Source organism: Anopheles aquasalis, chromosome 2 (assembly GCF_943734665.1).
Source record: "Anopheles aquasalis chromosome 2, idAnoAquaMG_Q_19, whole genome shotgun sequence".
NCBI lineage: Eukaryota > Metazoa > Arthropoda > Insecta > Diptera > Culicidae > Anopheles > Anopheles aquasalis.
Genome location: NC_064877.1, coordinates 61,185,647 through 61,213,146, shown reverse-complemented (window position 1 = coordinate 61,213,146; position 27,500 = coordinate 61,185,647). Strand labels below are relative to the sequence as shown.

General features: G+C 49.6%; 2 protein-coding genes across 5 annotated transcripts in view; both read right to left on the bottom strand.

Annotated features, from left to right (window-relative positions):
- Positions 1-2,482: 2,482 nt before the first annotated feature.
- Positions 2,483-4,294, bottom strand: LOC126576270 (protein pygopus-like). Its single transcript, XM_050237481.1, has 4 exons — positions 4,108-4,294; positions 3,752-4,023; positions 2,816-3,487; positions 2,483-2,743 (listed from the first exon to the last, which is right to left on the bottom strand). Exons 1-4 carry the CDS (start codon positions 4,292-4,294, stop codon positions 2,483-2,485), a joined length of 1,392 nt encoding a protein of 463 aa, XP_050093438.1.
- Positions 4,295-4,324: 30 nt separating this feature from the next.
- Positions 4,325-27,500, bottom strand: part of LOC126569865 (LIM homeobox transcription factor 1-alpha) — a 158,025-nt gene continuing 134,849 nt past the window's right edge. For all 4 annotated transcript variants that reach the window (XM_050227252.1, XM_050227255.1, XM_050227253.1 and 1 more), the window contains one exon: positions 4,325-4,703. In XM_050227252.1, coding sequence (XP_050083209.1) covers positions 4,325-4,703 — 379 coding nt within the window. The remainder of the gene's footprint in view (positions 4,704-27,500) is intronic.

Below are 27,500 nucleotides of genomic sequence, written 5' to 3'. Positions count from 1 at the left end.
ACATGACATACCTGCTGGAGCACATTGCCATTGACGGAATGTTCATCATTAATCGAAGGGGACAGTTTCAACGTCGATTTCCATCTAGAAATTGCTTTCATCGGAAAAATTCCGCAACAACAGGCAGGATATTGGGCAGACCGGCAGCGTTCTTTCGATCGTTTCCCTCGTTTTGGGTCGGATGTTTCGCAAATGATCAACAGCGGGAGGCAGAGCAGTTATTTGTCATATTTTCAGTTTTCTGTATTTTTTTCGTTCTTTCTTTGTTTTTCGTTTCATGCTTTTACGCACTTTCATCATGCAGATCATATCTCTGTGTTCACAGTGGGTCACAACTTTCAATCGCATGCTGCGGGAACCTTTCTTGGGGGAAGAGGTGGAGTGAATAGGGGATGGTGGTGGTGGTGGGTGTTTTGTTTTTTTTTTTTCACCGGGCAATCGTTGTATTCCAAGGGACATTGGTTTATAGCTTCGAGTATAGCGGATCTATCGCAACTGACCAACTCGCTCCTTATCTACATTGCTCTTTCTTTCTCTCCCGCGCTCTCTCCCCTTCTCTCTTTCTCTCTTTTCCCCTATCATCCTTACCACGCTCGAAATGTACAAATGGCATCAAACATCTATGGAACAAACAAATGGATAGTAGTTCTCTAGTCATGGTAATTTGATTTCTCGCTGTACTGTGATGCTGTGTAGCGCTGCGCTTTGTTTTTCACTTCAATTTTGCCATTCATCGCTCTACAATTATGTTCGTTTTGAGGGGGGTGGTGAGCAGTGTATGCGTTGCAGTGGTCGTAAGGGGTCCTGTATTATTGGAAGGGTATTGATATTCGGTTGCACCTTACACACCTACATGACAAGGGCTTCATCGATCGCAATCGTAATCAGGTTGAAACATCGATCAATTTAAATGGACTGAATTGTGGCGTGTTCTCGTGTTTGTGTGGTGATCTGTTGTGTTGTGCACGCAAACGATAATCCCTGTTCCAACCGTCGAAGAAGAAGAAGAAGAACTCTCATGAACCCTTAGCCCGTTATACGTTAAGTACAATTCAACACTAAGACGAGAGGGGATGATGATGGTGCACGTTATGTGTTGTTTAGTTTGGTTGTGCTACTCTTCTATTTTCTATTGTTGTGTTCTGATCGCTTGTTTGGTAGTATGTTTTGTTTTGTTTCGTTTTGTTTGTTCTGCTTATCTGCTTTCGCTGCATCGTTTTGCATGTGTATGTTTTCATCTGTTTTCCTTTCTTTTGCCACTCACTTCCGCTTCTTTTACTTGCTTTACTTACAGTGCGATACTTGTTTAATGTTTAATAATTACAAATCTGAATAATTTACACACGCCTCACACGCACGCGCTTGGGGCATTTCCTTTCACGAAGCGCATGCTCCTTCACCTCTCGTAAACTGCCTTGGGCTGCCTTGGTTGGGCTTAAAGTGTATCGCAATAGCAGCGTTTGTGTGATGCGTTCCTAGTCTCGGTTTCGAACATGGCCGCACCGGCACTGCAGTCTACCTGTTGCCACGGCCGTCCTTATCGCATACTTATCTTAAAAGCAAAACGGACTTCGTTTGTTTATAAATTAAATAACAAAAAGTTAGTAGTCTCTCCGACAACACACCACCGTTCACTTGCCCTCTTCCCGCGCGACATATCAGCAACGAAGTACGATCGGTACACGAAGGAAGATTGAAGAAGCTGCTGTTGCTGCTGCTGCTGAGGCTCAACATAAGTAAACCCTTGCCTGAGTGCTACACTACTGCTGCTGCTGCTGCTCAGGTTAAGGTCAGTGGGAAGTTGTTTGTCGTTTTTACAATTAACTTATAGCTATTGTGTTTTTTTTTTCGTTCTCTCCTCATTCGGACCAATCGGCCCAATAGAATGGCTTATATCTGGTTTCCTTTTCTTTTGCCACGGTTCTTACTCGTTACTCTCATTTCCATTTTTTCCAAAGGATCGTTCTTCTTTAGTGTCGTGTTGCATGCCATCGCCGCATACTGCTGGTGAGCCTGCAACATGGGTTTGCCTATTATCATAATTACTAGTTCTACATCCCTTCCCTTTCCTGCCGCGTGGCGGAAAGCCGGTCGTCAAACGTCTAACCTTCCAAAATGCCGAATCTCGCGGAAAATTGGAAAGAGACAAAAATTCGATTCAATTTACACGGCACCGTGTCCGCTCGCGCCACCCTACTTGTCGTATCCTGAGCGCGTCAGGTCAGTTGAGTTTGCTTCCGACGCGTCCGGCCAGGCTCTTAAGTCTCTATTACTCTTAACATCACATTACGGGTTTCGCGTCGTGGTTTCTGCTGCCATTCTGCTTTAATCGATACACAATTGGTTGCGCCGCTGTCGCCCTGCCTCCCACTACACACATACCCCACCGGAGAGCACTGAGTAATAAACAAATGGCACCAAACTGGAATCGTGCGTAAAGGGAGTGAGTGTGTGTGCGGTGCAGGTCCTTACAGAAAACCGCTTACAGGATCGTGTACCCATCCTCAACACTGTCATTGTCCGGATCGTGCAGCTCGGAGGTGAGCGTCGACGTGCCAGTCAGTGGTGACGATAGTTTATCCGGTTCCTCGTCATTGCCGGGGCCAGCAGCGGTACCAGAGATCGCACCACCCGTACCATTCATCGTTGCACCGCTCGGTCCTCCAACGGTATGATGGCCACCGTGAAGATGCATTCCTCCCGCATGTTGCTGCAGCTGCAACTGATGATTGTGCATGTGCTGCTGATGCCCACCATGGTGGTGATGATGATGATGATGATGGTGCTGAAGGTGTGCCGCAGTTGGATCCGCAACGTCACTGGCATTTGGCGAATCGTGCTGCTGCTGCTGCTGCTTGCTACCACCATTCGCTAGACTATTCATAATTGAGCCACCGCGAGCCGCCATCGAAAGCATGGCGGCTGTTGCCTGATCGGTGTTTGCCACCAACTGCTTACCGCTTCGCAGGCAACTGTTAGCCGTGGCATTGTTGTTGCCAGCGCCGTTCACTGACTGGTTACCGTCGGAACCACCACCAGGACTGTCACCGTAACCCGTCCCTGTACCCGACGAGTGTTGCAAATTGTTCATGAAAGCCAGTGCCGTGGAGACGGCGCTGGCCGTGGTGGTACCGGTAGTGGCTGGTGATTGTGAGCTGGTTCCTGCGCTGCCCGTGCTTCCACCACTTCCGATCGAGGACGGCGTTAGGGGCGGTGTGTAGAGATCACCGAAGGAAAGCTCTTTTTTGATTTGAGGCCCATTCGAGGGTGCATTCGTTGGTGGCTGCATGTGATGGTGATGCTGCTGTTGCTGCTGCTGTTGTGGAGCGCCGGTGGAGTTTGGTCCTGCCGTAGCGGTCGCGTAGTCGTAGCACGGTTTTAGCAACCCTCCACCGGAACCGTGCGGATGATAGCCATTGAACGTAGCGCCACCAGCGTTACCACCGTTCGTGCCATTGTACTTGGTATGCGCGTGAAGCTGCTGTTGCTGTTGATTGGTCGAATTGTAGCTCGGTGGTTGATGCGGATGATTGTGCGGATGATGATGCTGCTGCTGCTGCTGCTGCTGTTGCTGATGGTGATGATGATGATGGTGATGGGGATTGGGTTGTTGGTGCTGCTGGTGCTGTTGGCCACCGTGTTGGTGGTGTAACGAAGAGAGCACTCCTTCGCCGGATTGCAACAGTTGCTGATAGTTTCGCATGGCGGCGGATGGCGTCGAGGAGGGGTTTGGAGGGTGACCGCTGGCTACGGCGGCCGCAACGGCTGAGTAGTCGTCCATCGAGGACAGCTTACGCATCAAACCCATCTCCTTGCCGTACAGATGGCTGTAGAGAGACTGTCCGTCAGGTTGGGGTGGCTGAGGGCCACCATTGTTGGCAGCCGCTGCAGCAGCAGCAGCCGCCGCCGCTGCGGCCACAGCAACGGCGGCCGCTGAGGTACCTCCGTTCGCACCGGTGGCCAATGGTGATCCGTTGAGACGGGCGAGAGCAAGGTTGCGTTGGGTGGCGAGATCGAGATCATCTAGCATTACACCGGCAGCGGCAGCTGCGGCGGCCGCTGCCGCTGCTGCAGCAGCTGCTGCACTGCCCGGTGCTGCCGTGCTACCATTGGCCGCTGCTCGGCCGGCCATTAACGCCGACAGTGCATCATCGACCCCGGCTAGCCCTTGGGCCGCCGATGGTGGCTGTGACTGGCCGAGAACCGAGTGCTGTTGCTGCTGCTGCTGCTGCTGCTGGGAAGGGAGGGATGGCGGTGGCTGCGGCTGGGGCTGCGGTAGGGGCGGTCGCTTCATCTTCGGCGGACGACCCAGCCGGGGACCATCTCAGTCCCTGGAGCGCCTCGGTCGGCCCACCTTGCCCTTGCGCAACGGCGGGTTCGTGGCGTTGTTCGTCGTCTTCACCAGCTTGTGCCAGTCCGGTTCGCACACCAGACTACCGCCGAGCATGTAGTACCGATCGCCCTGCACCAGATGGCTGCCGCACTTGGAGCACTGGAAGCACTTCAGGTGAAACACGTGGTGCTGCGGTACCGACTGGCCGTTGTTGTTGTTATTGTTGTTGTTCGCCGTGCCATTTTGGTTGTTGTTGTTCGCCGCGTTGTTCACGTTGTTGTTTATCGTCGTGTGTGACGTCGTCCGCATCACGAACTCGTTGGCGGGTATCGTTTGATGGCAGGCGGAACAGGCACCACTTCCAAAAAGCCTGCAACAAAGCACAACAAAGAACGAAATGAATTCATTAGATTGATTGTTTATAAAACAAAATGGTTCTGCGAAGATTAAGCTTATTAAGTAAAGGTAAAACTGAATGAGAAACTATAAAACAATGAAGTAAATGAATAACAATACCAGAGTAAGCTCAAGTATATTGCCAGACCTATACGAAAGTAAAAGCATTCGCAGGGATTCAGTCAATAGCACAGGCAATCAATCGGTAAAACAACTGAAAAAAAGTCAATCCTACACAAAAACAAGCTTCAAAAAAGGATCCGGATAGACCACCCGAAAAGTGAAAAATGCAAAAACCAAACAGGACGATGAACTAGAAGAAGAAAAAGAAGGGGCAACAGGACAAGAAGGACAGGTTGAAAACCTCTTCAACACTTCAACGACGCGTCCAACTGTAAACACCGGAAGTGCTGTTGACTGTTGAGCTCAACGGAACGACCAAGTGAGAAGGAGATAGTGAGATCTGGTAAAAAGAGTCAAACCCGAGAGCAAAGAAGAAAAAACCCTTTGCCATCAGCCCACACAGGGAGATAGAGTGAGAGAAAGGCAGAGAGCGAGAGCAATGGAAGGGTGAGGAAACGCAGCACGAGAGCAAACAAGAGAGCAAACGTGAATAAATATTGTTCCGTCCTGGGCCGGGACCAGGGCTGAAGGAAAGGGGAACCCAAACAGAAAATCACGTTTCTTGCCACTCCTCCGCCTCCTCCTCCTCCTCCTCCTCCTCTGCTGCAGTAGCACTGGATGAACGAAAGCAGCGAAAGAAAATGAATCCAAACAGGACATTCCGGACACGAACGTCTTTTCGTCTGGTGGCGGACCGACGGCGGCCACCCCAAACCAAACGGCTGCTGGTGGTGGTGGTGGTGATGGTCGTCGTCGTGCCCGTCGTCTGTGTCTGTGGTTGTAATCTTCCTGTACCAGCATTCATTCATCTCAGGTATCAGACCTCCCCAACCGCATCGGCCGGTCTGCGTTTTCCGGTCCGGTCTTCCCCTCGTTTTCCGCGAGTGTCGGAAGTGGTCGGTCGGTCTTTCGGTTTCTTTCACTTCCGGACAGGCCGGCAGACCGGCCGGGCGCGTTCGAGTGAACACGATTTGTAACGATTCGTGTAATCGGTACTGCTTGACATGAACCTTGCCTTGTCCGTCTTTTGCCGGCCGGATGGCTCGTTGGCCACGAGACCATGAGTACATTATTGATGGTGCTGCTGCTACCTCGACGGATCCTTTTGGGGGGGCTTTACTCACCCCACCTTTGCCGATGTGCGATGCATATGTTCGATTGGCGCTTTACTCTTCTTCCGCTGCTTCTTGCTTGGTTGCAGCATCACGAAAAAAAAAACCACGACGAAACTAAGTAAAATCAATGAAAAAGTCCCTGCCTTTAACCGTGCACGTAACAGGATTACAAGCAATCCATTCGCGTGGCGCTGTGCACTCAAATCAATGATTTGAATACAAATACGATGGAGCACAGCGCTCCCTCTCCGGTGTTTCGGGATTCCCAAGCTCTCCGTCCGCTGGAGGATCAAAAGGAACAGCTTTCCTCGCCACACAAACACATACACTTGAGGAGTTCTCGTTTCTCTCTCTCTCTTTCTTTCTCTCATCCTAAATGGTACCAATCATGGGTTCGCACGAGGGGAGAGGGAATTACGGGCAAATTTGTTTGATCAACCTTGTAAACAAACAAACAAGCGAAACAACATTCCAACCCACGCCACCCCAACAGAGAGAGAGAGAGAGAGCGAGAGAAAGAGAGAGAGAGCGAGAGAAAGAGAGAGAGAGAGAGAGAGAGAGAGAGAGAGAGAGAGAGAAAATGAGAGAGCAAGAGAGCGTGCCTGAGACGCTTCTGGTGCGGCAAGAAGACGCTGGGTGTCGGAAAATTGCTTGGTAAACATCTGGGATTGCGCTTTTTCGTTTTTTTGCGCTACACGGTGAACGGCGCCACGTCGCGCCGGACGCTTTCTCCCGTATGCTGGCTTCCCGTTGGTGGTGGTTGCTTATGGTGCAGCCAAAAAGGAGCAATTGGCAATTGGGAATCTCAGTTCGACATGGCAAAGCACCTCAGGTGTAGCTCGAGCTGATTTGAGGGAAAGGATTCAATTTTTGAGAAAAAAAAGATACGCATGAAAAAGGAACTGTTGCAGCAGCTTGAGAAGTTTAATGACAAGCACCATTCACAGCTTCATTTTTCAACATTTTCAACTTGGAAAACACTTATCTCCTTCTCCATAAAAGATTGTGCATCCTTTGTGCATAAATGTTTCAACTGTTGCAGCAAAAAAAAGCCTTTGGTTTATAACAAAGCTGTTTTATTCCAAAACAATCATGTTTCTTAATTAATAAACGAACTTCCGAGCTCCAGGTATTAACGGTTATGGATGCAACTTCGGTAAGCATATCGCTACACAGCCTTATCGATCGGCTTGCCTGCCTGTCTGCCTGCCAAGACACTATTCAGTGATAATTGAGTCATTGTTTGCCTCTAATTATGCATGCTCCTATGCAAATACAACACCCTAACCCCATTCAAACTTCCTCTTTTGTGGTCTGGGCACAGGCAATGGCAGGTTCTTCCTTTTGGCAGGCAGTGGGTTGGGCCCGAAGGTGTGAACGGTTAATCTAATTCCAGCAACCCGCTCGACCGAGCCCAGCCAGAGACGATCACAAACCCACGGATATGTTGGTGTGTGTTGGAAGGGTACCCTAAAGCCCTCATTAGCAATACTCTGCCTCGAGGCGAGGCCCTCGTCCTTGGTTCGCGTTTAAATTAACAACTCACCAACCGCCCAACTGAAGAGGGCAGAAGCCTCGTGGCTTAGGCTCGACTACTCGACGAACCGGTGACATCCCACACTATTATCCCTCGAGGAGAAAAGGGATCCTGCAGCCTTGAGGCGATGGGGTGGATGTCTCTTTCCCGCACATTCAGCTCCGGACGCTCCATGCTCGATGCTCGTGATGTGGAGTTGCTCTAAACCGACAACCAGTGCTGAGACAGTCGATGCACGTAGCGCGCCTTCGGGTAGCGTTAATATTAATTACGCGATTGGTCTGCGTGCCTCTGTGGTCGTGCGTGGCCATGAAGCCGAAGCGGCAGGCGTTAAACACCTGGCGGTTAGATTGGTTTTCGATGGAAACTGCTTAATGATGAGCTTCGTCAGTAACTAGTGGCCAGTGTTGTGAGACATCAATTTAGTTCAGTTTTCTTGCGTGTTTTGTTATAAGGAAAAAGGAAATTTATGTTGCATGCTGTATGGTTTAGGGATTGATTTCCTTTTCACTAGCAGTAGCAGCAGCATCATCATCATTATTATCAGCCGATACTGGCTGATAAAAGGTAAAAGACAAAGACACTCACGAACCCATCAAGCTCGATTCTGGTCACCGTCCTTAGGATGCTCCTTTGGAGCCTGGCACTCGGTTGTGATTGCTCGGTTCGTGTGGATCGTACACTCACGAACTGCCAAAGCATAACTGAGGGAGTTCATGAACCATGTGCTCCTTGATACTCTCTGCAACATGACACTCTCTTTTTCTCTTTCTCTTTCTCTTTCTCTCTCTTTCTATCTGTTGCCATTTTCTTATCGCCGCTCGCTATCAGCTATCAGATCTCCAGCACCAAAGGTGCTCAGATCGGAGCGCCACATCGAGAGCGAGCGATAGAGAGACGGCCGCCTGCCGGTAGCCGGTATGCATCCTCATCTCCCCCCCCGAAGCTCTCGTCAGCGGCATCATATTACCCCTGCGGCAAGCAAAACTGGTCCATCAGCGTGGTCTGGTAATTAATTTGTTAATTAATTAATTAATAAGATAAGTTAATTAAAGAACATGATAGGAGCTCGGTGCTCGGTGTTGGTGCGCGAGACCGGGTCGAGTCGATGCCGCCGACATCGTCGTGTGTTCGTCGCAAACACAATGAGTTATGCCCGCCGGATGGCACTGTCGATGGCCGGACAAAGTCTCGTGACTTTGAGCTGGCTTTTGGGGGGGCGGAAACTGCCGTAGGGGAGAGTTTAACCAAGGATGATGTTGTTGTTGTTGTTGTTGCTGCTGCTTTTCGCTTCTCTTCTTCATTTCTGTTTTACTTGCTTTGCATCAGCTAATTAGTGAGCGCCCGGTAATTGCAGACTCGTACAGAGCGGTACGGTTTCGTGTTTCAAAAACGTCAACTACCATGCGCCTCCATCGCACCCCCCACCGCTGGTGACGAGAGTAATGAGCACGATGTGGTTGAACTAAGGCACCGCTAGGGGACGTGTGTGCGTTTTAGAGGTGAAAAGAAATGACAAGTAAAAGAAATAAGGAGAGTGGATCCAGCTGTTCAGCCCTTCAAGATGCCTCTATCATCTCCGATCGTTTTATGCTACAAAGAACCTCTTTTTCTTCATTTTTTAACTCCATTTCAGATCGCCCCCGTCCAATCGTTAGTCAGCCAGGTGCTAGGGAGCAAGACTCATTAGAGCAAACCACCCTGAATTTTGGTTCGAACAAGTGAAGCAGCACACAAGCTCTCTCTCTCTCGCTTTCGTTAGCCAGCAAGAGTTTTCGTGCATCGCGGCGGTGTGCGCGCGTTTAGCATCCGGCGAGTGGTTTTATTTGATCGTGCATCCACCACGCCACGTGCACGTGGTGCAGGAGGTGGCCAGGGGTTCGTTTGCTCGCCGGGAATGCTGTGCACCTCTCTGTTTGCCTCTGCCGGAAGGAAGGTGTTTCGCGTTCTGCCTTGTACCCGTCATAAATCAAAGCCTGACGACACATTCGCTGATTTACGTTCAATTCTGTTTACACGTTTTGACAAGAGGGGTGTTTTTTTGTTCCTTTTTCGTTGCTCTATCGTTGCTTTAATATCCCCATGGTTTATTCTTGGCTCGTTGCCCAAAATTTGGGATATTCAAATGGCATCGCGAACAGTGTTAGTGTGCATTGCATAGCGATGTTTTGAGGTAGATGGATGCTTTAATCAAGCGGTGCAGGGATGGAACAAACCGCTAAACGTGATGGGCGGTGGTTGAAATATGAGTGAGCGAAGACTTTGTTGCAGTGGGAAGCAATGTGGGAATTGTTGGATGGATGTTGCGCAAAAAGTGTCGCCATTTAGAATGTAACTCCATTGCAATCCTACCATTTCGTGGACCTTCTCGCCCGAAAGATATGATATTCAAACCATGTTTACAAGCCACAAATTGAGTGAAGGGATCTGCTCACGCAGACACGTGTTTTCTAAGTAATTTCTCCTATATCCAAGATTAAAATCGGAACATCATCTTACTGCCAAAGCTCACTGCAGTAGGAAGCGATGGAGCAAGGAAGCTATCCCACAATCAGAGAGGGCGCGTAATCGTTAGCAATAATCATGCTCCTAGCAGCAGAGGATATCAGCCGGACGGCGGAAGCAGAAAGTAGAATAACAAACAATAATAACGAACCACTGCTCTTGAAGAAATGAGGAGGGAGAGAGAGAGAGAGAGAGAGAGAGAGAGAGAAACTGAGAACAAGAGAAGGCGAGAAAGAGTGCCACCAACGACCAACGCCGCAGCCGTGGATCTGCCAAAGATGAAGACTCTCGCGTGGTGCTACCTTTCGCTGGCGATCCGTTTCTCTCCTTTCCTTCTGCTTCCTTGTCCGCTGAATGGTGGCCACAGAATGGTGGCCGCTACCAACCGGCAACCGACTAACGATGTCGATGATGATGATGATGGGGATGATTATTATTATTATTATCGCCACCGCAGCATCGCGCCTCATGATGAAGGTGTCATCGTCATCGTGGTGGTTTCAATCGTGCGGTGTGCAACCATTATGGTTAAGCAATTTGCCGAAGCGGTGGCGATTGGAGACGATTCCGCATAGTACGAATATTCACTTGCAGTTCACTTTTTGAATCGAATGAAAATATGTTACACCATGTTTTTGAAGAACGTTTGCAACCTTTGTCTAGGTCTTTGTACAAAAAAGGAATACTGCTTTATAGTTGCTAAATAAAATGGTTGTTTCGAAGGCCGTGTACTAATTTCGAGAAACGGAAACGGAAGCATCGTGAAATCGTAAAAATGTCTGCCACACCAAACTGTCGTGTTCGTTACCGTTCCATACCGGTTAGATAAAAGGGACAAATAAACCTCAACCATCATCCACATCATCGTCATCATCTTCGCCTATGAGCATCGTCGCGAAGAAGCGACGAGTCTCGACCAACGTTGAGGGCCATCTGTTGCAACCAACAAAACTCGTTCTCTGTCTCGGGTGTGCAAGTGAATTTGAAAACTAAACGCAAAAGAAGAGAAAAATTGTGAAGAAAAAAAAACTTCGCATCCCCTCCCCGCCCAGTGTCTGATGGAGCAATAAGGAACGAGCTTCCGGCGAGCACCGACAACAACGTGGAAACGGCCAGAACACATCACGCAAAACCTCATTCGACAGATTGCCGCCGGTATACCATGGGACCGGGAGCCCAGGAGAAACACGGGGGATGTGGGGGACGTGGCGCCACACAAACACAGACATACACAGCCACACACATCCACACGTACACGCCGTCTCGTCTCGTCCGCACAAATTAATGTCGCCATAGAAAAGTTGTCCGGAATAGAAAATCAAATACAATTGTGTGATTGAAAATCATGACACACGGCGCCATGAATAGGGACGAAAATTTCGCTCTGCTCGCCGCTTGCCTCCCGCTTCAGCATCACACGTCTGCAGGGAGTGAGGGAGAGAGAGAGAGAGAGAGAGAGCGAATAAGAGAGCCAGGGACGAGTAGAGTGTAGTGTCGGAAGACGACGACGAGAGGACGAGACTCAAGCTTGATGAGCTAGAAGATGGGAAGGAATATGCTGTTGCTGAGGCAAACAGTAAATAGAAAATGCCAAAAGGAACTAATGCACATTTCTTGGCACACGTGTTGTTGGCAAACTATTTTGATATTACATTTTAGACAACATTTGAAGAGTAAATTGCACTCAAACATTAGTCGAATTAATAGCATAAGTTTTGATGCACTTAAGTAAACAACTTCTATGGCTAACAAGCTACTGTACAGGGGATTGTATTGTAAGAACTACCAGATAACCAGATTGATAAGAACCAATTCATGGCTTAAAAAAGATAACGCTCATGATGACTGCAACATTGAATACTTCTCCATCAACTGACCATTTTCCTACATCCCTTCAAATGACAAATCCTCTGAGAAGAAAGCAGCTTGGGAAAAGCGGAAACAAAGAACGTGGCCCCTTCCACTTAATAGCCGGACCATTCGTCTAGCGGTGGTTCAGGCCTGATCAAACCTGCCATCATCTATCTCACCAACGAAGTACGTTGCCCAGCATCCCAATTCTAGAAAGCTCATTGCCGCTGCATGGGCACCGAGAGAAAATGGGAGCGAGCCACCCCCCGCCGTGCTCAGGGCCTCAACCTCAAGATGCTGAAAAATGAAGCTTAATATCATCGCAGCCATAATTTGTGGCAATTGTAGCAGCGATTTAATGTTGATTACTGGCCCTTTGTTTCCATCTGGCGACCCTCCTCTCAGGCGACCATTCGTTCGTTGATGGAGCGCTGGAGGGTTGTGAAAGAGACCACCCTCACATTGGAGGGCGTTCTGGGGGAAGGCGGCTGTTGGTAATTTAGTTGCAATTGTACGATATTGAAGACAGTTTTAATTGAAACAGGAACTCGGCCTGCTTAATAGGAAGAGATTTGGAATGGAGGCTTTCGAGGGGGAGTGCGAGTGGACAAAGTTCTGTTGGTGGGCCGATCCTTCGAGATAGGAAGGATCCTGCAGGAAGTAACTAAAGTGTAAGATGGGGATTGACCTTTAAGGACTTTTTATGAAAACTTTAATTTTATGTTGCGATATGCATTATGAGGGGCTTCGGTAAATTCTGGCCAAACGGATCATTTTTGACGATTTTTTGTGTCGTAACCATTCAACTTTATTTTTCCAAGTGAATGGAATATTAAACGACAACTTTTGAAGAATATTTAGTTTTATTTTGGGGAAGATTGATTAAAAACTTCATCCATGGCATCAAATTTAAGCAGTCATGTCATCGAAAAGATACTTTTTACGGTGCCCATCGTAGCTACGTGATGGGCCATCAGAAAAATACAAATCGATAGTCGTACGAAAGATTATAAGTTCATCCAGGTAGCCCCGTCAAGTTTGTGTTGAAATTCCGAATTCGATTTTTGGCAGATTTTTTAAGTTGATAAAATGATGCTTTTTTGTCATTTTACCTAAAACAAACAATTTTAAAGATTTGTTTAAAAAAAAAAGTATTAACAATTTTCATGAAATCTTGACGGGGCTACCTAGCAAATAGTGTACAGATTATCTGTTAAAATTTCGAATCGATCGCTCTAGTAGTTTTTACGGTACGGTGGGCACCTACTTTGAAAACGTTGGTTTTGGGAAAACCACTTCAAAGTAGCGAGCTGCATGGAGCCTTATATGAAACGCGGATTTTCAAAAATCTATAAGTTTGTCAGTTTTGCTTTAATTAATCCAAAAAATTCACACAATATTCTTGAAAGGATCAGCTTTCAGGGAAAAATATTAAAAATATGTGTCACAAAAAAAATAGCGACGAAAAAAAATTAAGACATATTTGTTAAGGCTAACTGACAACTCCAACTAATTGCAATAAGCGTTTCCCTGTACTATGATCCACAATCTGCCTCGATAGTGACTAACACACGAGCACACGATTGAATAGATTCATTAGCAGGCCAATCAACATTATGTTACTACATTCTACAAGTGGATCTCTTTATTTTTTGTTTCAAAATAGACTCGCTTTTTGAGTCTGTGCACTTTTTCCAGAAAGTTTCCCATCCCACCTCGCCAAATTCATATTTGTCCGTTCTTTCCTGATGGTTCTCTCACTAACTGGGAGCTACCCATCAGCAACCAGAAGCAAACTCGATCGTTTCGAACCGTTGTCTGTCCGATTCCGCTGCATGGAGGCGCACGGTAGCTCACAATTTTCGCAAAAACCAAAAACCATCATCGCAAGGATGCAGCATCGAGAGCCGATTCGATTCAATATCGTTATCGTTGGAATGTGGTACCCTGCTACTGACTACCGGTTACTAGCACATATGGGGCGAGAGAGGGGCCCAGAGAACGAGTACGAGCGCCAAACTAATTGCGTGCTGGAAATGATATTTTTTGAGCAACGAGCTGCCACATTGGGAGGGGATCCACATTTATCATCACTTAAATTAATTTTATCGGTTGTTTCGAGAGTTTGCCTGCTTTTGGGGCATGAGGAACGGGGATTCACCCACACGCAAACACGTCCTCGAAGCTTCGGAAACAAATTTACATCCAGCCGCAGCAACAGCGACAGGAAAGACACAAATGGTTGGAAGAGTGGCCGGAGCACTGCGCTGATGTGCCTTCTGTTCCCACCGAGCTGCCATTAGGAATGTACAAGTGTGTGTGCGCCAAAGGTTCACTTCAATTCCCGATTCCGGTCCCGATTGGTGAAAATGGAGCAGAAGCGAAGTCTGCACGGCCGATGACGGCGGGGAGCCGCTGACGTACTGACGATATAAATTGGAATGATCGAAGATTGGATGATGATGATGATGGTGATGGTTGATGATGGGTGGATGGGTTACCAGGGAAACTTTCCGTCGATGCTCGGCGTATCGGATGTGCAGCTCGGAGAAATCGGGAAAAACCCCGGCGAGCGAGCGTCGGCAGCAGCAGCAGCAGCAGCATGAAAGAGACGGGGAAGCATCGTGGAAAATTGCTAACGGAAAACTCTCGGTGGGTAGGGGCGGTTGGTGTGGGTGGTGCAAATTCATTAGAGATTATAGAAACGAGAAACGATTGCTGCTCCGGGACATGTGGATGAGAAGTTTGGTTTCGCTTCTGCTCCAGGATTCCAGGATTGGAAGCAGACTTCAAACCGCCATGTCCGAGGTTAGTCGACAGGACAAGCGCTCTCTCTCTCTCTCTCTCTCTCTCTCTCTCTCTCTCTCTCTTTCTCTGGCGGAAACAATAGTGTTCCAGGTACCAGACCGCCACCGGGAAATGAATAACGGTAATGATGATCTGGCTGGTTGGCTGGCTGCTGCTGCTCCACCAGCAGTCGCACCGAGTTCAACTCCCGCCCACCCCAAACCATCTTCCGTTTTACACGAAGATGATCGTGATGATGATGATGATGATGATGATGTGCGATGCCATGTTGAGCTAATTTTGCTGATTGAATTGAGGTTCATTTGGCGAAGGGATTTTGTGGGATTGTGGCGACGGATAGAAGGAGGAAGGAGAAGTTGTTCTCCATTTAATCGAATTATCGCCCTCAAGACTCAACCAACCATTCCCGGTCCGTACCACGAGGATTCACCTGTTGGGCCCGATGAATTCGGATTCGGATTGCTGCAGCCATTGTTATCTATGAGTAGATGGAGGAGATTCGGCAAAGAGCGGGGAGCGCGATAGCAACCAGCAGGAGGGGCTCTCTTTAGCCATGCTTTATGTTAATGTTAGTTCGATATGCTTCCTCCTGGAGTGTTTTGTTTGAAAAAGGATCCTCGACAACGAAATACAATTGAAGGAATTCAGTTGTATGTAATGTAGCCATTGTAGTACATAATACACTAAACATTCATATGCAAGAAAGAAGCATTCTTTCTGTAGGCGATGAAATGCATAAAGGATATCAATTTGTAAGGGCAAGAACCGGCTGAAACTTGCAGCGGATTTGTGAAACAATAAATCAATCAATACCATAACCGTACAACAGTGCTCGGATTCGTTTTCTCTCATCATCCGACGCATAATAAGTTTCCTCTTAGCGAACCAAACAACAAACACTCGTGCGTCCAACTCCCACGGCCATCAACGATGTTGCACAAAACGAACGAAGATACCGCGTTGCTGGCGGAATAAAAAGGAATAAAAAGAAATCTGCAGCTGCCAAAGCCGGAGCCCGGACTATGTATCCTCATTAGTCACTAACGAACCAATCACTCAGCGCACAGCACCACACCACGGGTCCAGAAGGGAGGTGGGGTTTGCGTGTGCCACCCAAGCGAAAGGACGATGCCGATTATGCGAGAGCATACGGTGGCATACATTGCGCCCTACTCCTTCTTGGACGTGGCTGCACTTTTCGGTGCAATCGTGACGTTCCGTGGTGCTGGAAGCTATTAATGTTGTTGTTTTCGCTTCGCATCGGCACCAAAAACTGGGTCGCTGCGGCCGGACAGTGTCGGAGAGAGCAAATTAAAACAAATCCTCAACGAAGAAGCCTCGATGGCCAGCTAGCGCTCCTTAAACACTATACTTAAGGGCCGGGGGGGAGCTGGGGTCGTGCACCATGGCCACGCGGCGGTTCCACACATTGTAGCACAATGTGTACTCTCTCGGGGGGAGGTGGTTGTGCGTAAAGCATGCCGGGCCGTCGGGCAGCCCAGATTACCGGGTTCGCGGTCGAGCTAATAACGGTGTTTTCAGACCTTCACCACCTCCGCTTATCTCCGACTGGCAGTGGACCAGCTGATCGCGCCGGAGATCGACGTTCGACGAACTGCGATCGGAACGGTGTTCGAAAAGAGGTTTGACATGATTAGTAGGGCCGGGCGATCGAGCGAACCGACCCGCGGCTAACAAGCAGCAAAACAAAAAGCCGAAAACAAATCAATTGGGCTGTTGCCATTCCCAAGGGAAAAGGGTCCGTGAGATGCCATGGCAAGAGTCCTTTTTTCTTCCTTCGGGCGTGCGTCGCAACTTTGCGAGAGAGAAAGCACGCGAAGAGTCGCAGAAAAGCAAAGTGTGGCTGAGAGGTCACATCACGAGCGCCAATTGTGCAACGTGCAATTATGGCGGATCATGCTGCTGCTGCCAAGCTGCGATAGGTCATGCATCGAAGCAAAAATCTATACAAAGAGAGAGAGAGAGAACGAGAGAGGTTGAGTGTTGCTTAATTTTCCAACCATTTCCTTTCGTGCCACCTTTCGCCATTCGAGCGACAGCGTGTCAACGGAAGGTGCAGCGCTGACCGTCGAGAACCGGCGTACGAATGGGGTAACTGCAGCAGCAGTTGCATCAATGTAACCCCCCCGACCGGTTAATTGGGTCGTGAGGTGTGGTTGCGGGAGGTGACGTGACGATTGGTCGGGTGTTGAGAGTAGAGCGTTGAAAGCTTTTAATGACATTTGGATTCGCAGCATCGCTGGTTTTATGATTTCTATATGTTCTGCCACAAACTTAATCGAGGGTTTTTGCTCCCAAAAAAAAAACCTAATTGGATTGGCGCTTTCTTGCTTTCCCGATAAATCATTCGCCTCTAAATTGCTCCAATCCGATCCAAAACCTCTCGGTAGAAATCATTTTCTCTATAATTAACCAATTCAATTTCATTCTAAACCCCAGCCCCGGTGATCCGATGATGAATGGAGAAGGTTAAGAAGGGGAGGCAGCACGAAATGAGCTCAGAGTTAATTACTTCTCGATGCTCCCTGGTTCTTGGATGCTCGCCTTCGAAGACGTTCCTCCCGATGACCCCTAAAGTCCGGTCTAACCTGGCTCTTGCGGCCGCATGAATGCAGTGGAAGGAGAATGGAAAGCAACGAAACCCAATTACATCGCTTCACAAAACCCGTCAAACAGGCCATTGCTACACAGCCACGCTCTTTCTTTCTCTTTCTCTTTCTCTCTCTCTCTCTCACTCTCTCTGCCTCTCTTCTCGGTATCGATCCGGCGCTGGTGGAAGGGTCGAGAAATTAAAGAATTATCCCTCTCGCCTCGCGTGGAGTCCGTGTGACAGGTTCGAACGGCCTCCGTCAACCTTCGTCAATGGGAAAACGTCAAAATTTCCACCCAAAAACCCGGCATCGGCATCACCCAACATACATACAGTCTGGGTGCACGGAGGGATTAGACGGCTGAACGGCTGGCTCTAATCGACTCGGCTAGGACCCTTCCATTTTCCTCCCATGAGTGCGCGCGAGCGGCATTCCAACATTTAAAAAAAAGAAAAGAAAATGGTGACGACGCCAGGACATACACACGTGCCACTTGAGAGCACTTTTCCCTTGGGAAGCGAACGCTGGCTTGCTGGCTGGTTGGCTGGGAAAGGTGCTGGCCCAAAGGGAGGGGGAATTAAATTTTGAGCAACATTTTTACTCCCGTTTACATCAATCTGCACATACACAGGCGCACAGGCTGGCTGTACACGGTTGGCCATTGAGTGAATAATTAAATTTGTTCGATCGATCTCATCCTTCATCCTTTCCGTCCACATTCGGGGAGGGGAGGGGATGAGGATGCGATTAATTGAAATGCAATGGCGCCACCCTAACGGAGAGGGAAAGGGTCCTGAACCTTCGGACACCCGATGTCAATTATGATCGCCACACCGCCCCAGGGGCCACACAACCCCGGATCCACGATGATCCTGCCTTTGAGTGAGTGGTCAGTGCAATTGATTGATCAAATTGTGATGGCCGTATGCGAGGGATACCGGGGGGTGAGTTTTTTATGGTGGACCAGCGGCTACAGGCCTAATACTGTTAAGCAGTACCCGGCAGTGGTCGAGTGGCGAAAATAAAATATAAATTAAATCGATCGCTAACCGACGTTCCGGTAACTTTTGGCTTCGACGCTGGAAGAGAGTGAGAGAGAGAACGTAATCCATTTAGGGCAAAGTGCGCCTATCCTTAGAGAGCGCCACAGACCACAGTGTGTAAAACGTAAACTTTACAGAATGATTTATTGCGCAATTCCTTCCCTCGGTGAAGGGCCGCCGAATTTGGGGCGCCATTGCCGCCGCACACCTTAGAACGGAGCAGAACGTACGTCACAACAAGCGGGCGCTTGTATGTGTGTACGGTTTTCCAATTAAAACAAAATCAAATACTCCCTCTCTCTGGCACACAAGCACACATGGAAGCACCAGGGCCCACGAGTAGTCCGGTACAGAGAGCGGGTGGTTGTGGCTTCCGTTTTTTTTCTCTTCTTTTTGCGGATTGCGACCAACGGGCGGAAGTTATGTTTTGATGAATGTGTCTAGGCAGCAGAAGGCCGCTTCTGCTCCTTTCCGGGATGTACTTTTTTTTAATCTCTTTTGGAATCCTGTTTCCCGGCCGGCAAGCCAAGGATTTGATGGCGAATGGACCGAGGATTGTTGTGGACAAAATTAATTTTAACAATCCTCCGACAGGGCACTAGCTCCCGCTAGGTGGCACACTTTTGCAGTTGTGTTAGATTTTGTTTTTTTTAATCTAATTTTTATTGTCCCCCAATACCCGATTAGCTCGAATGTCCACCGAACGTACAGCGGAGCACCACCATCACGAGCACAAACCAACCAGAGTCGCTGATGCTGATGGACTACCGAATACCGGGACACCGGCATTTTTTTTTGTAGCGCACAATTTTATTAGAAACTGCTTTTGAACCACCTCGGGAGTGGCCTGGTACAGGGTACAGGCAGTCGAAACAACAATTTCGCTCCCCGGGAGCCAACATGTTCGCAATCGGAGCAGCGTCCAACCTCGCGATCCTCGCTCCCATTTATGGACGAGAGATAACGGGAGATCCTTTAAACTAATTGCATATCAGCAGCAATCCGGCGCGACCAACGCGTCCCGGACTCGAGCAACGGACTCGGTGTATGGCGCGCACGTGACACCACACCATCGGCGGAGGTTCGTTTGAAAAATCAAATTAAAAAATTCATATATTGCTTAGGGGCCCTTGCCCTAACGCTCGGGGAGGTCCTTCAAACTCTGCTCCTTCTCCTTCTCCTCTACTCCTCTCGATTTGCCCCTGCCTGAACCGAGATCGTTTGTCCAGCATGAATTCATTCATTGAAACCGAGAAGCGACGGAGGGCATCGCATCACATCGGGAGGGGGGTTCTGGCTCGCGGATGCATTTCGCGGACGGAAGTGGTTCTGCAGTGAGTGCAACACACATAACAAACTCTCACTTCGCACGTGTTTTGTTTAGAGGTCCGCTTTGTCCGCTGGCTGCAGCGGCGGCGGCCACTAATTGGAATAGTGGCGGGCACACGCGGGCCCTCCAAAAACGCGAGCATTCGATCGTCGTCCTCGTCATGTTCGGGGTGTTTCTGGCCCCCGAAAAAAAAGCGCATCGAGATCGATGGAGGACACGGAAATCCATCATAAAATCGGAGCCACTCGCTCTGGGCTCGCTCTCATCAGGCGCGTCGGCCCGGTGTCGACGACGGATTGGCTCTAGCGGATTAAAACAAAAGATTGATTGAATTTCTGTGACTTCATTTCGCACACAGCGACGTGTTAGAGGACCCTCTTGAAGGGTTGCTATTTCGGGGGGAGAGAGAGAGAGAGGCATTCCACTCTGGAGCAGCACGGCGTGATCACTAATAACCGCGCGTCCACCGGAAGAGAGAAGGTCCACGGCGGAAAAGTGCAACAACAAACTGCACACTCAATGTCCGCCCGCTGGCTGGCGTGCACAAATGGAGCTTCACCGAGCGCAGCCATTTCGTGATGCAATTCTCGCTGCCATTTTTTTCCTCTCTCTCTCTCTCTCTCTCGCTGGAAGAGTAGCAGCAACTATGCTGCCTAGTGATGGCTGTGCTGGCCAACCATTGAATGACCAATAGGTACGTGTGCGCTAGAGGAAGAGGACGAGGAGAAGGAAGAGGAGGTAGTGATTGATTATGACTAGACAAACAATCGCGGTGTGCTGCTGCAGCAGATTGGCCAACAGAGCACTGATAAGCTCTACTCTGCGCGTTGTTTTTTGAACGAATTGAGCACCAGAGCTTTTGGGCACCTTTTGAGCACCTGAAACACTTCCATTTCAGAACCATTTCAGGCACACACTCGGCCACTCACCAGAATTCTAATCCATTTTGTAGTAGCTTGCCCGGTTTGAGGCTTGAGTGCAAGCGAGTTCGTTCCCGTGTTCCCGTTTTTCCGCAGTAAATTCATTAAAGAAAAGCCGCCGCTTTTGTGCCGCCCGGTGCGTTGGAAATCAATTAAACGGTGGCATTGTAACACGCTCGGTGGTGGCCGAGGTGGAGGGGTGTACGGCGTCGCCACCATTCTCGCTCTTCCATCCAACAATCATTATAATTGCCGCCTTGCCACCGTCTCGTCCGTCCGTATCTGTGATGTCTGGTGATGAACGCATAATGTGTACCATTTATTGAAGAGCGGCTGCTTCATGCTTACACCTGGCAAATAATGACGCAGAACGTGGGTTTCCCCCTCCCCCTCCCTCGGTTCCCACCCACCACCACCGTCGGTTGGCCATCGGAATCGAACGGAAGGAAGCAAAATGAAAGGATATACGCGTTGGGGTTGGGGTGGTACTCGCCCTCTCTCGTCATTATCACCATTCGGTGGCGGTGGAGGAGGAAGTAACGAGATCCTCTCTCTCTCTCTCTCTCTCTCTCTCTTGTCGACTGCTGCCAGGCCACATCTGCGTCGCCCATCTTTGGCATCAGCATCATCATCATCATCATCATCAGCAACATCATCATTATCAGCGAGCTAACGAGGTGCGCGGCAGCGGTGCTCGGATGCTACGCGTTGGAAGAATCACTTCCGGAACCGGCATCAGCCGCTGCTGCTCTCCCTCTCTCCCCCCTCCTCGTTTTTATCGCTCTACCTCGATTGCTCTATTATTATTCGAGGAAAAACAGACGACATTTGATTGCTTTCATTAGTGGTGGTTGGAAGGCGGAGTTGGAAGGATCAGCAGATCGAACAGACCAAGAGTTTCTTGGGCTCGTCTCGGTGTCGGTTTCCTTCCCTTTAGTGAGTCCATACCTTGACGAGAGCTCAAGAAGGATGCGAAAATGGTGGTTTTCTGGAACAGATTGATGCTACGCTTGCTAATGTTGCATCCAGTATCGTTTGCATAAAAACAACGAGGGCAAGAGAGAAAGCGAAACGTATCCTCGGCATCGCACCCGCCGGTTCTAATGAGCTCTCGGTTTCATACTGTTCATCCCTCCGTCCGCCTAACTATCACCGGACCAACTGCAACTGCAAAATCGATCGATCGATGATTACAAAGACGTGACGCACACGTGGCCATCACCAGCTCCACACTGATACCTGGTGGCAGTGAGTGAGGTGCCACGGCTCAGGCCAAAACCTCCTCCTCCTCAGCGAGGGGCAGACGGGTTCGTAATTTAATTAATGGAACCACAAACATCCGTAATTATCCGCTCCCTTCGCTTCGCAGCAAGCACACCGCGAACGCGACACGCAAAACCCGCAATTTGTGGCCGCACGGCCAGCCCGGCCAGCCCCCGGTGTTACAATGTTTCAATTTGCAGCCACCGGCGGGAGAGAGAGAGAGCTGGCGAGCGAGTGCTGCCTCTCCGTTTCCGTCTTCAACCACCAACCATCGGACGGATCTGTGATTCCTGATTGGATGTGGCCACCGGGATGCTATTTGGCTAATTTGAGCACGTTTCAAACCCACGGACCCAGCAATAACGCACACACCGTCGATTGGCCTGCGACGAACGGTGGCAAGGGTGACGAAAAGCTGGGGAAAAATTGTACGGTGGATGATCGGCCACAGAAGAGCTCATTATTGGCGATTCCTCCCACCCCCTGGAGGCATCACAATGGGGTCTGGTCACCACGGCGGCCTGGGAGTGTGAAATTGAAGGGATGGCCATCGGTGGGGCCATTGCGGCCAGTAACTGCATTGGTAATTAGAGGTGCGGCGCTTCTACTGCTCTTCACTATCCATCGATTGATCAATCACATCACGATCCGATCTCGGTACACCACCGGGATCGAGGGTGTATAACTCACTCCAGGGATGCCCGCTCTCTCTTCTCTCTCCCTCTGCACTCTCTTTCCCTCATTACATTCCGTTCAATTGTAAGAACAAAAAGCAGGAACCAGAGTTCGACTGGAATAGACTCCACCAAAAACCGAATCAACCGGTCCACGAAGTACGATTGCCACGTTTTTGAGCAGCTCGCGTTCCCTTGATCGAACTGTCTTTCGCTGCTCAACCTTTCTAAAGTTCTTCTTATCGCACCGAACGATCCGTCCTTCGAATATACCGAACAGGATTGTAGCGAACGGGTTGGTGAAGGGCCTCTGAGGCTGAGTCCACTCGCAGTCACAGTCCGGCCTTCCGCTGGGCTGGTCGGGCGGCATTCGAACAAGGGGAATCCCTCGCCCTCATTAAGCCCCGCGTCCCCGCTGATTAGTGAGCCTGGTTCTCGGGAGTTCGCTCCTCTTCTTCCTCTCGATCGATTCTCTTAATTTGCGCGCAATACGCTTCGGTTCGCTGGTTCCCTGGCACTCCCCCCCCCGGGGTGGTTTGGTGAAGTGCGGTATCCCCGCAACATTGTAGCATCATTAGCGGAGCCCGGGAGGACCCTCGATATGTACCTCGATACGATGCGATCGAATCTAGAACCGAGCGTAGACCGAGAAACGGGGGAAACACGTGACCAACTGCCATTCCCCCCCGTTGGAATCGCCCTGGGAGCAACGATGGTTCGTGGATCGTGCTCCAGAGGCCGCGCGATCACAAAAGAACAAAATGTGGGAATTGATTGATCGAGGTTTCGGGGTGCGGCCGGGTTGCATCAATTTAAACCATCATTAGCGCGGAACAACCACAACGCGACCAGCAGCTGCCTGCCTGCCTGCCTGCGGCACAGCAACTGCAACAAACGGAGGAGACGCCGCACGGTCGCATGAAAAAACATATTGATTTCCAATGGCCAGCGCCAATAGTATGCAATTTCGCTTTCGCAAAAAAAAGGTACGTGTGCGTGCGTGCGTGCGTGCGTGCATTTTGCGCGAATTGCAATCACCTAATCGCCGACGATCCTGATTATGGTTACATTGTTTGCCACGTAATTGCTGGTGCCTGGTGTTGACCTGGTCGTTGTCCACCAAGAAGGGACACAAACGAGTTGCATTTGCAAGCGACCCAAAAAAAAAACCTCCCAATGCTTCTCCTCCTCTTCGGTACCCGTTCGGTGTCTGTGTGCGTTTGCAATTAGTGATTGCATTGTTGTTGCCATCACGGCACATTGATTAGCCAACAATTCACTGATGATCCTTCGAAACCTGGTGGTGGAGAGGGGCGAAGGACCGAAAGCACAGCTAAGAACTACCTGCAGCACCTCTCCGGGGGGAGGGACATCTTGGGGAGTTCGGGAGTGGCCACAACAAACCGCCAATTTATTTGCCAAACCACCGTCATACCGGCTGGCATTGGCAAAGATCTTTCAATTACCTTAAGGAATGATTGATGAGAAGCCGCGGTACGGTCATGTAATTGCATCCAGCCAGCTAGCCAGCCTGGTGCGACCCTTTTGTGGTCTCATTATGCACAAAAGGACACTTAATTAACCGGAAAAGGTACGGCCGAAAGGAACCCAAAATTCCCCGTTTTCCTATGTTGCCGCTGCACCTTCATTAACTGGTGGACTGCGTCGCTAGCAATTCATCATTAGGCGGCGATCGTACGGACCGGATTGCACCTCGAATTGCAATGCAATTGTTTGGGCTGCACGCACACAATATGCGATAGAGAGAGAGCGAGAGAGAGAGAGAGAGAGAGAGAGAGAGAGAGAGAGATAACGAGAGAAATAGAAAGAGAGAGAAGAACATATTGACCTTCTTCGTCTGAGGCAACATCTGATCCGTCGATTGTCCACGAGGTTTATCAGATTCCAAAGGAGCAATCCATCTATCACTTGACCTTCGATCGCGCGTATCAGATAGCAGAATATCCTTTCGGGGCGAGGATTCCTTCATAAAAAAAAAACCACCATCGGCCCGACCTGACCCAGAAGAGCATAAAACTATGATGATTGACGATGAATGGCCACCGCAGCACCAACATGCGCCCCTCTCTATCTGCGCTGATGAGAACGTTGCAATCAGCCAAAGTTGCCAATCGTGTTGGAGTGCGGTGTGAGTCCATTCCGATAACCTAGCTGGCTGACCGCGTCCAGTCTGCCCGGTAGTACCGCTGGAATGGCCAGAACGGACGTAAAAGGACGAAAGGAACGAGAGTCGGTCGGTCGGTCGGCACTGATGAGCCCGCTCGTCTGGTTCGTGTGGGGAGAGGGTACGAAGGGGTCAGAAAAGAATGTAAAGCTTGATTGAATGTGTTCCGCATTGTGGTGGGCAAGCAGAGTGAGGTGGAAACGCAAAAAAAGGAACCATCGAGGGCTGGGGAACGAGGGCTGGGGCACGAGGGTGGTGGCGGTGGCTGATGAATCATTTTGCCATTTCCCTATGGTGCGACGGAGACCGGTGCGGGGACCGGACGGGGAGTGCGAGGTGCGCGAGGTGGTTGGGTCATTCCTAAGGTTCGCCTTCGGTTCGTTAGGGTGGTAAGGGGTGGAATGCAGGGGGGGGTGGGAAACTCTCACACGTCGATTGACACTTCACCCCACCTTTCTCTTCACCCCAGCAGCAGGCGGACGAGAAGGATGAGGTACGCACGACGCACGCAGTAACACGACGCCTGACGGGCAACCATCGAATGGCCGCTGGCGTGGGGCCTGGAGGGGACTCTGTCACGATACAAGGAGCATAGGCAGGGGCCAGATCCCAGCTAGACTCACTCACTGTTCACCGACGAACGCGTGCTCCGCAGGGAGGGATCTAATGGAGCGCGTAAGAGGGTGAACGGATCGATAAGTTGCTTGCACAGTATGTTGAGGAGTAGCTCTAGATTAATAGAGACTGTTTGAACTTAGTTTCAAACATAAATTGTTGGTTAAAGCATTCAGTTTTATAGTTTAGAATAGCAAAGTTATGCTTCCAAGTAATATTCTTTTTGGGAAACATGTTAAACTTTGATTTAAAAGGAACAACTCTTCCTTTTCTCTTCTGATAAATACTTTTCTTGTTACATTTCCTCTTTTATCCCTAGTTATTAAGTGACCCTTGTATAGCTTTAAGCACACAAGATCTAGATAGTAAATGAAATTAAATTAAATGAAACATTTAAATGAAATAGTGATAATCGTTAAGCATCGCAAGTGTTTTGTTAAATACAAAAAAAACTATTCTTTTCAGCTTTGCGTCCTTTCGAGAAGGATGACGGCTGCTTAGAATCTTCCCAACTTATCAATCAACACAAGGATCAAGGATCAGACATTCCCTTGCTGGCCACACATACACCAAGAGGCACCCTTTTCCCTCGTCTTCGCTGCCTGTGGTATGAGCTGTGTAGCCGTCATGTGCCGCACACAGCAACACGTCCGGAGATCGAAAAGCCGACGAGTCGCAGACCAGCCCAGAACGTAGGCAGAACAACAAGCAGGCAAAAGGTTGCACCACAGCCCCCGGAGTTTCTAATTGACATTTTCTTAATTAAATTAGCAGTATTATGATTCAATTACTTGGCCGTTCACACACAACGGCACGCATACACACCCGGCTGGTGCTGGAACAGACGACAGTTCGGTTCGGCTGCAGGATGGATATTCGGAGGATTAGTCGTGTGCGTGGCTATGTGTTTGTGGGTCTGCGGTATGCTGAAGCATCATGCAAAACACAGAAAGACACCCAAGGGTGTCTGCCCGGGGGCTACGTGAAGATGCGGCTTTCTTCAACCGACGCGACGCGTCAACCTTGATCGATCATAATGGAACCCGCGCTCGAGCTGCTACGTACCAGACGGGGTTCTGGACTTCGAGAAGTTCGATCGCTGTGTTGTGGCCCGGCGGCGAAGGGGCTCAGAATGCTTGCACCCTCTTCCTGCTCTCCTTCCGCTTCTTCCGCTTCTGTTCAGGGGATGACCACGTTTCATCGAGCATAAAACTTCATAAACCCCCCCCAACGTGGTCCCTTCCAACAAACCGTCACGTGTCAGTACCCAGATGTAGCGTTCTCGTTCTCGACCTCTACTGCAGCAGCAGCAGCAGCAGCAGCTTTGACAGGCCAGCGCCAGTGCCAGGCACCCCTTTTTCCCTTCGACGGTGAAGCAACGTTGGCCAATACCAATGACGTGGTGACGTGAGCTGGTGAGTGAGCCATGCCTGCCAGGCCACACGAGGCCAGCAGCTGTAGGGAGCAGTGGTGGTGGTGTAGCACAATTTTCGTAATTAGCTTGATGCAGTAATAAACTCAATCGACCCGGGAGGCCACAAAAGGGATCCTATTTTCGCGGGGAGGGGACGATGCGAGTGCTGCGTACACACATCGTTCTCTCGGTTTGTGTCTGGCAGCGTGTGCTATGCTTCCGCTTTCATGGCAAACGAGCAGAAGCTTGGAGATGGAATTGGGTTTAATGCTTTTTTGCGTTTGACTTCACAGAACCCCAGAAGACACACATTCTGCTTTCGTTCTTCGCCTAACCAAAGGAATGTTTGGCGCCTGGTCTTCCCGCTCGCTTTCGTCTAGACGCATAACCATAATTCGAGCCAAGAAAGCAACGAAAACTGCAGCTACTTGAAGCTAATTGCAGTGCCCTGTGCTGATAGGAAACCGGGCAACTGGGTTGCATTTGACTACGATTGGTGTTCGGTGTGCGCGGGATATTCCGCAACAAAATCCCTCGTTCGAGATTGCGACATTTCGTGCCCGTCCCATTGCTACCCCTTAACGATCGAATTCCCTTCCTGCGAACACTGGCACTCATGATGATCGACAGAAGAGTTGTCTTGACGGGCACTGCAAGGCGTTGGACAGACACGATAAACGAACCAGAGAGAACTAGAAACCCACAAGAAGAAGTGGAAGAACCAACCCCAAATCCAACAACAAAGTGCCCTCTTCTTCCCTCACCACCAGTGCCCC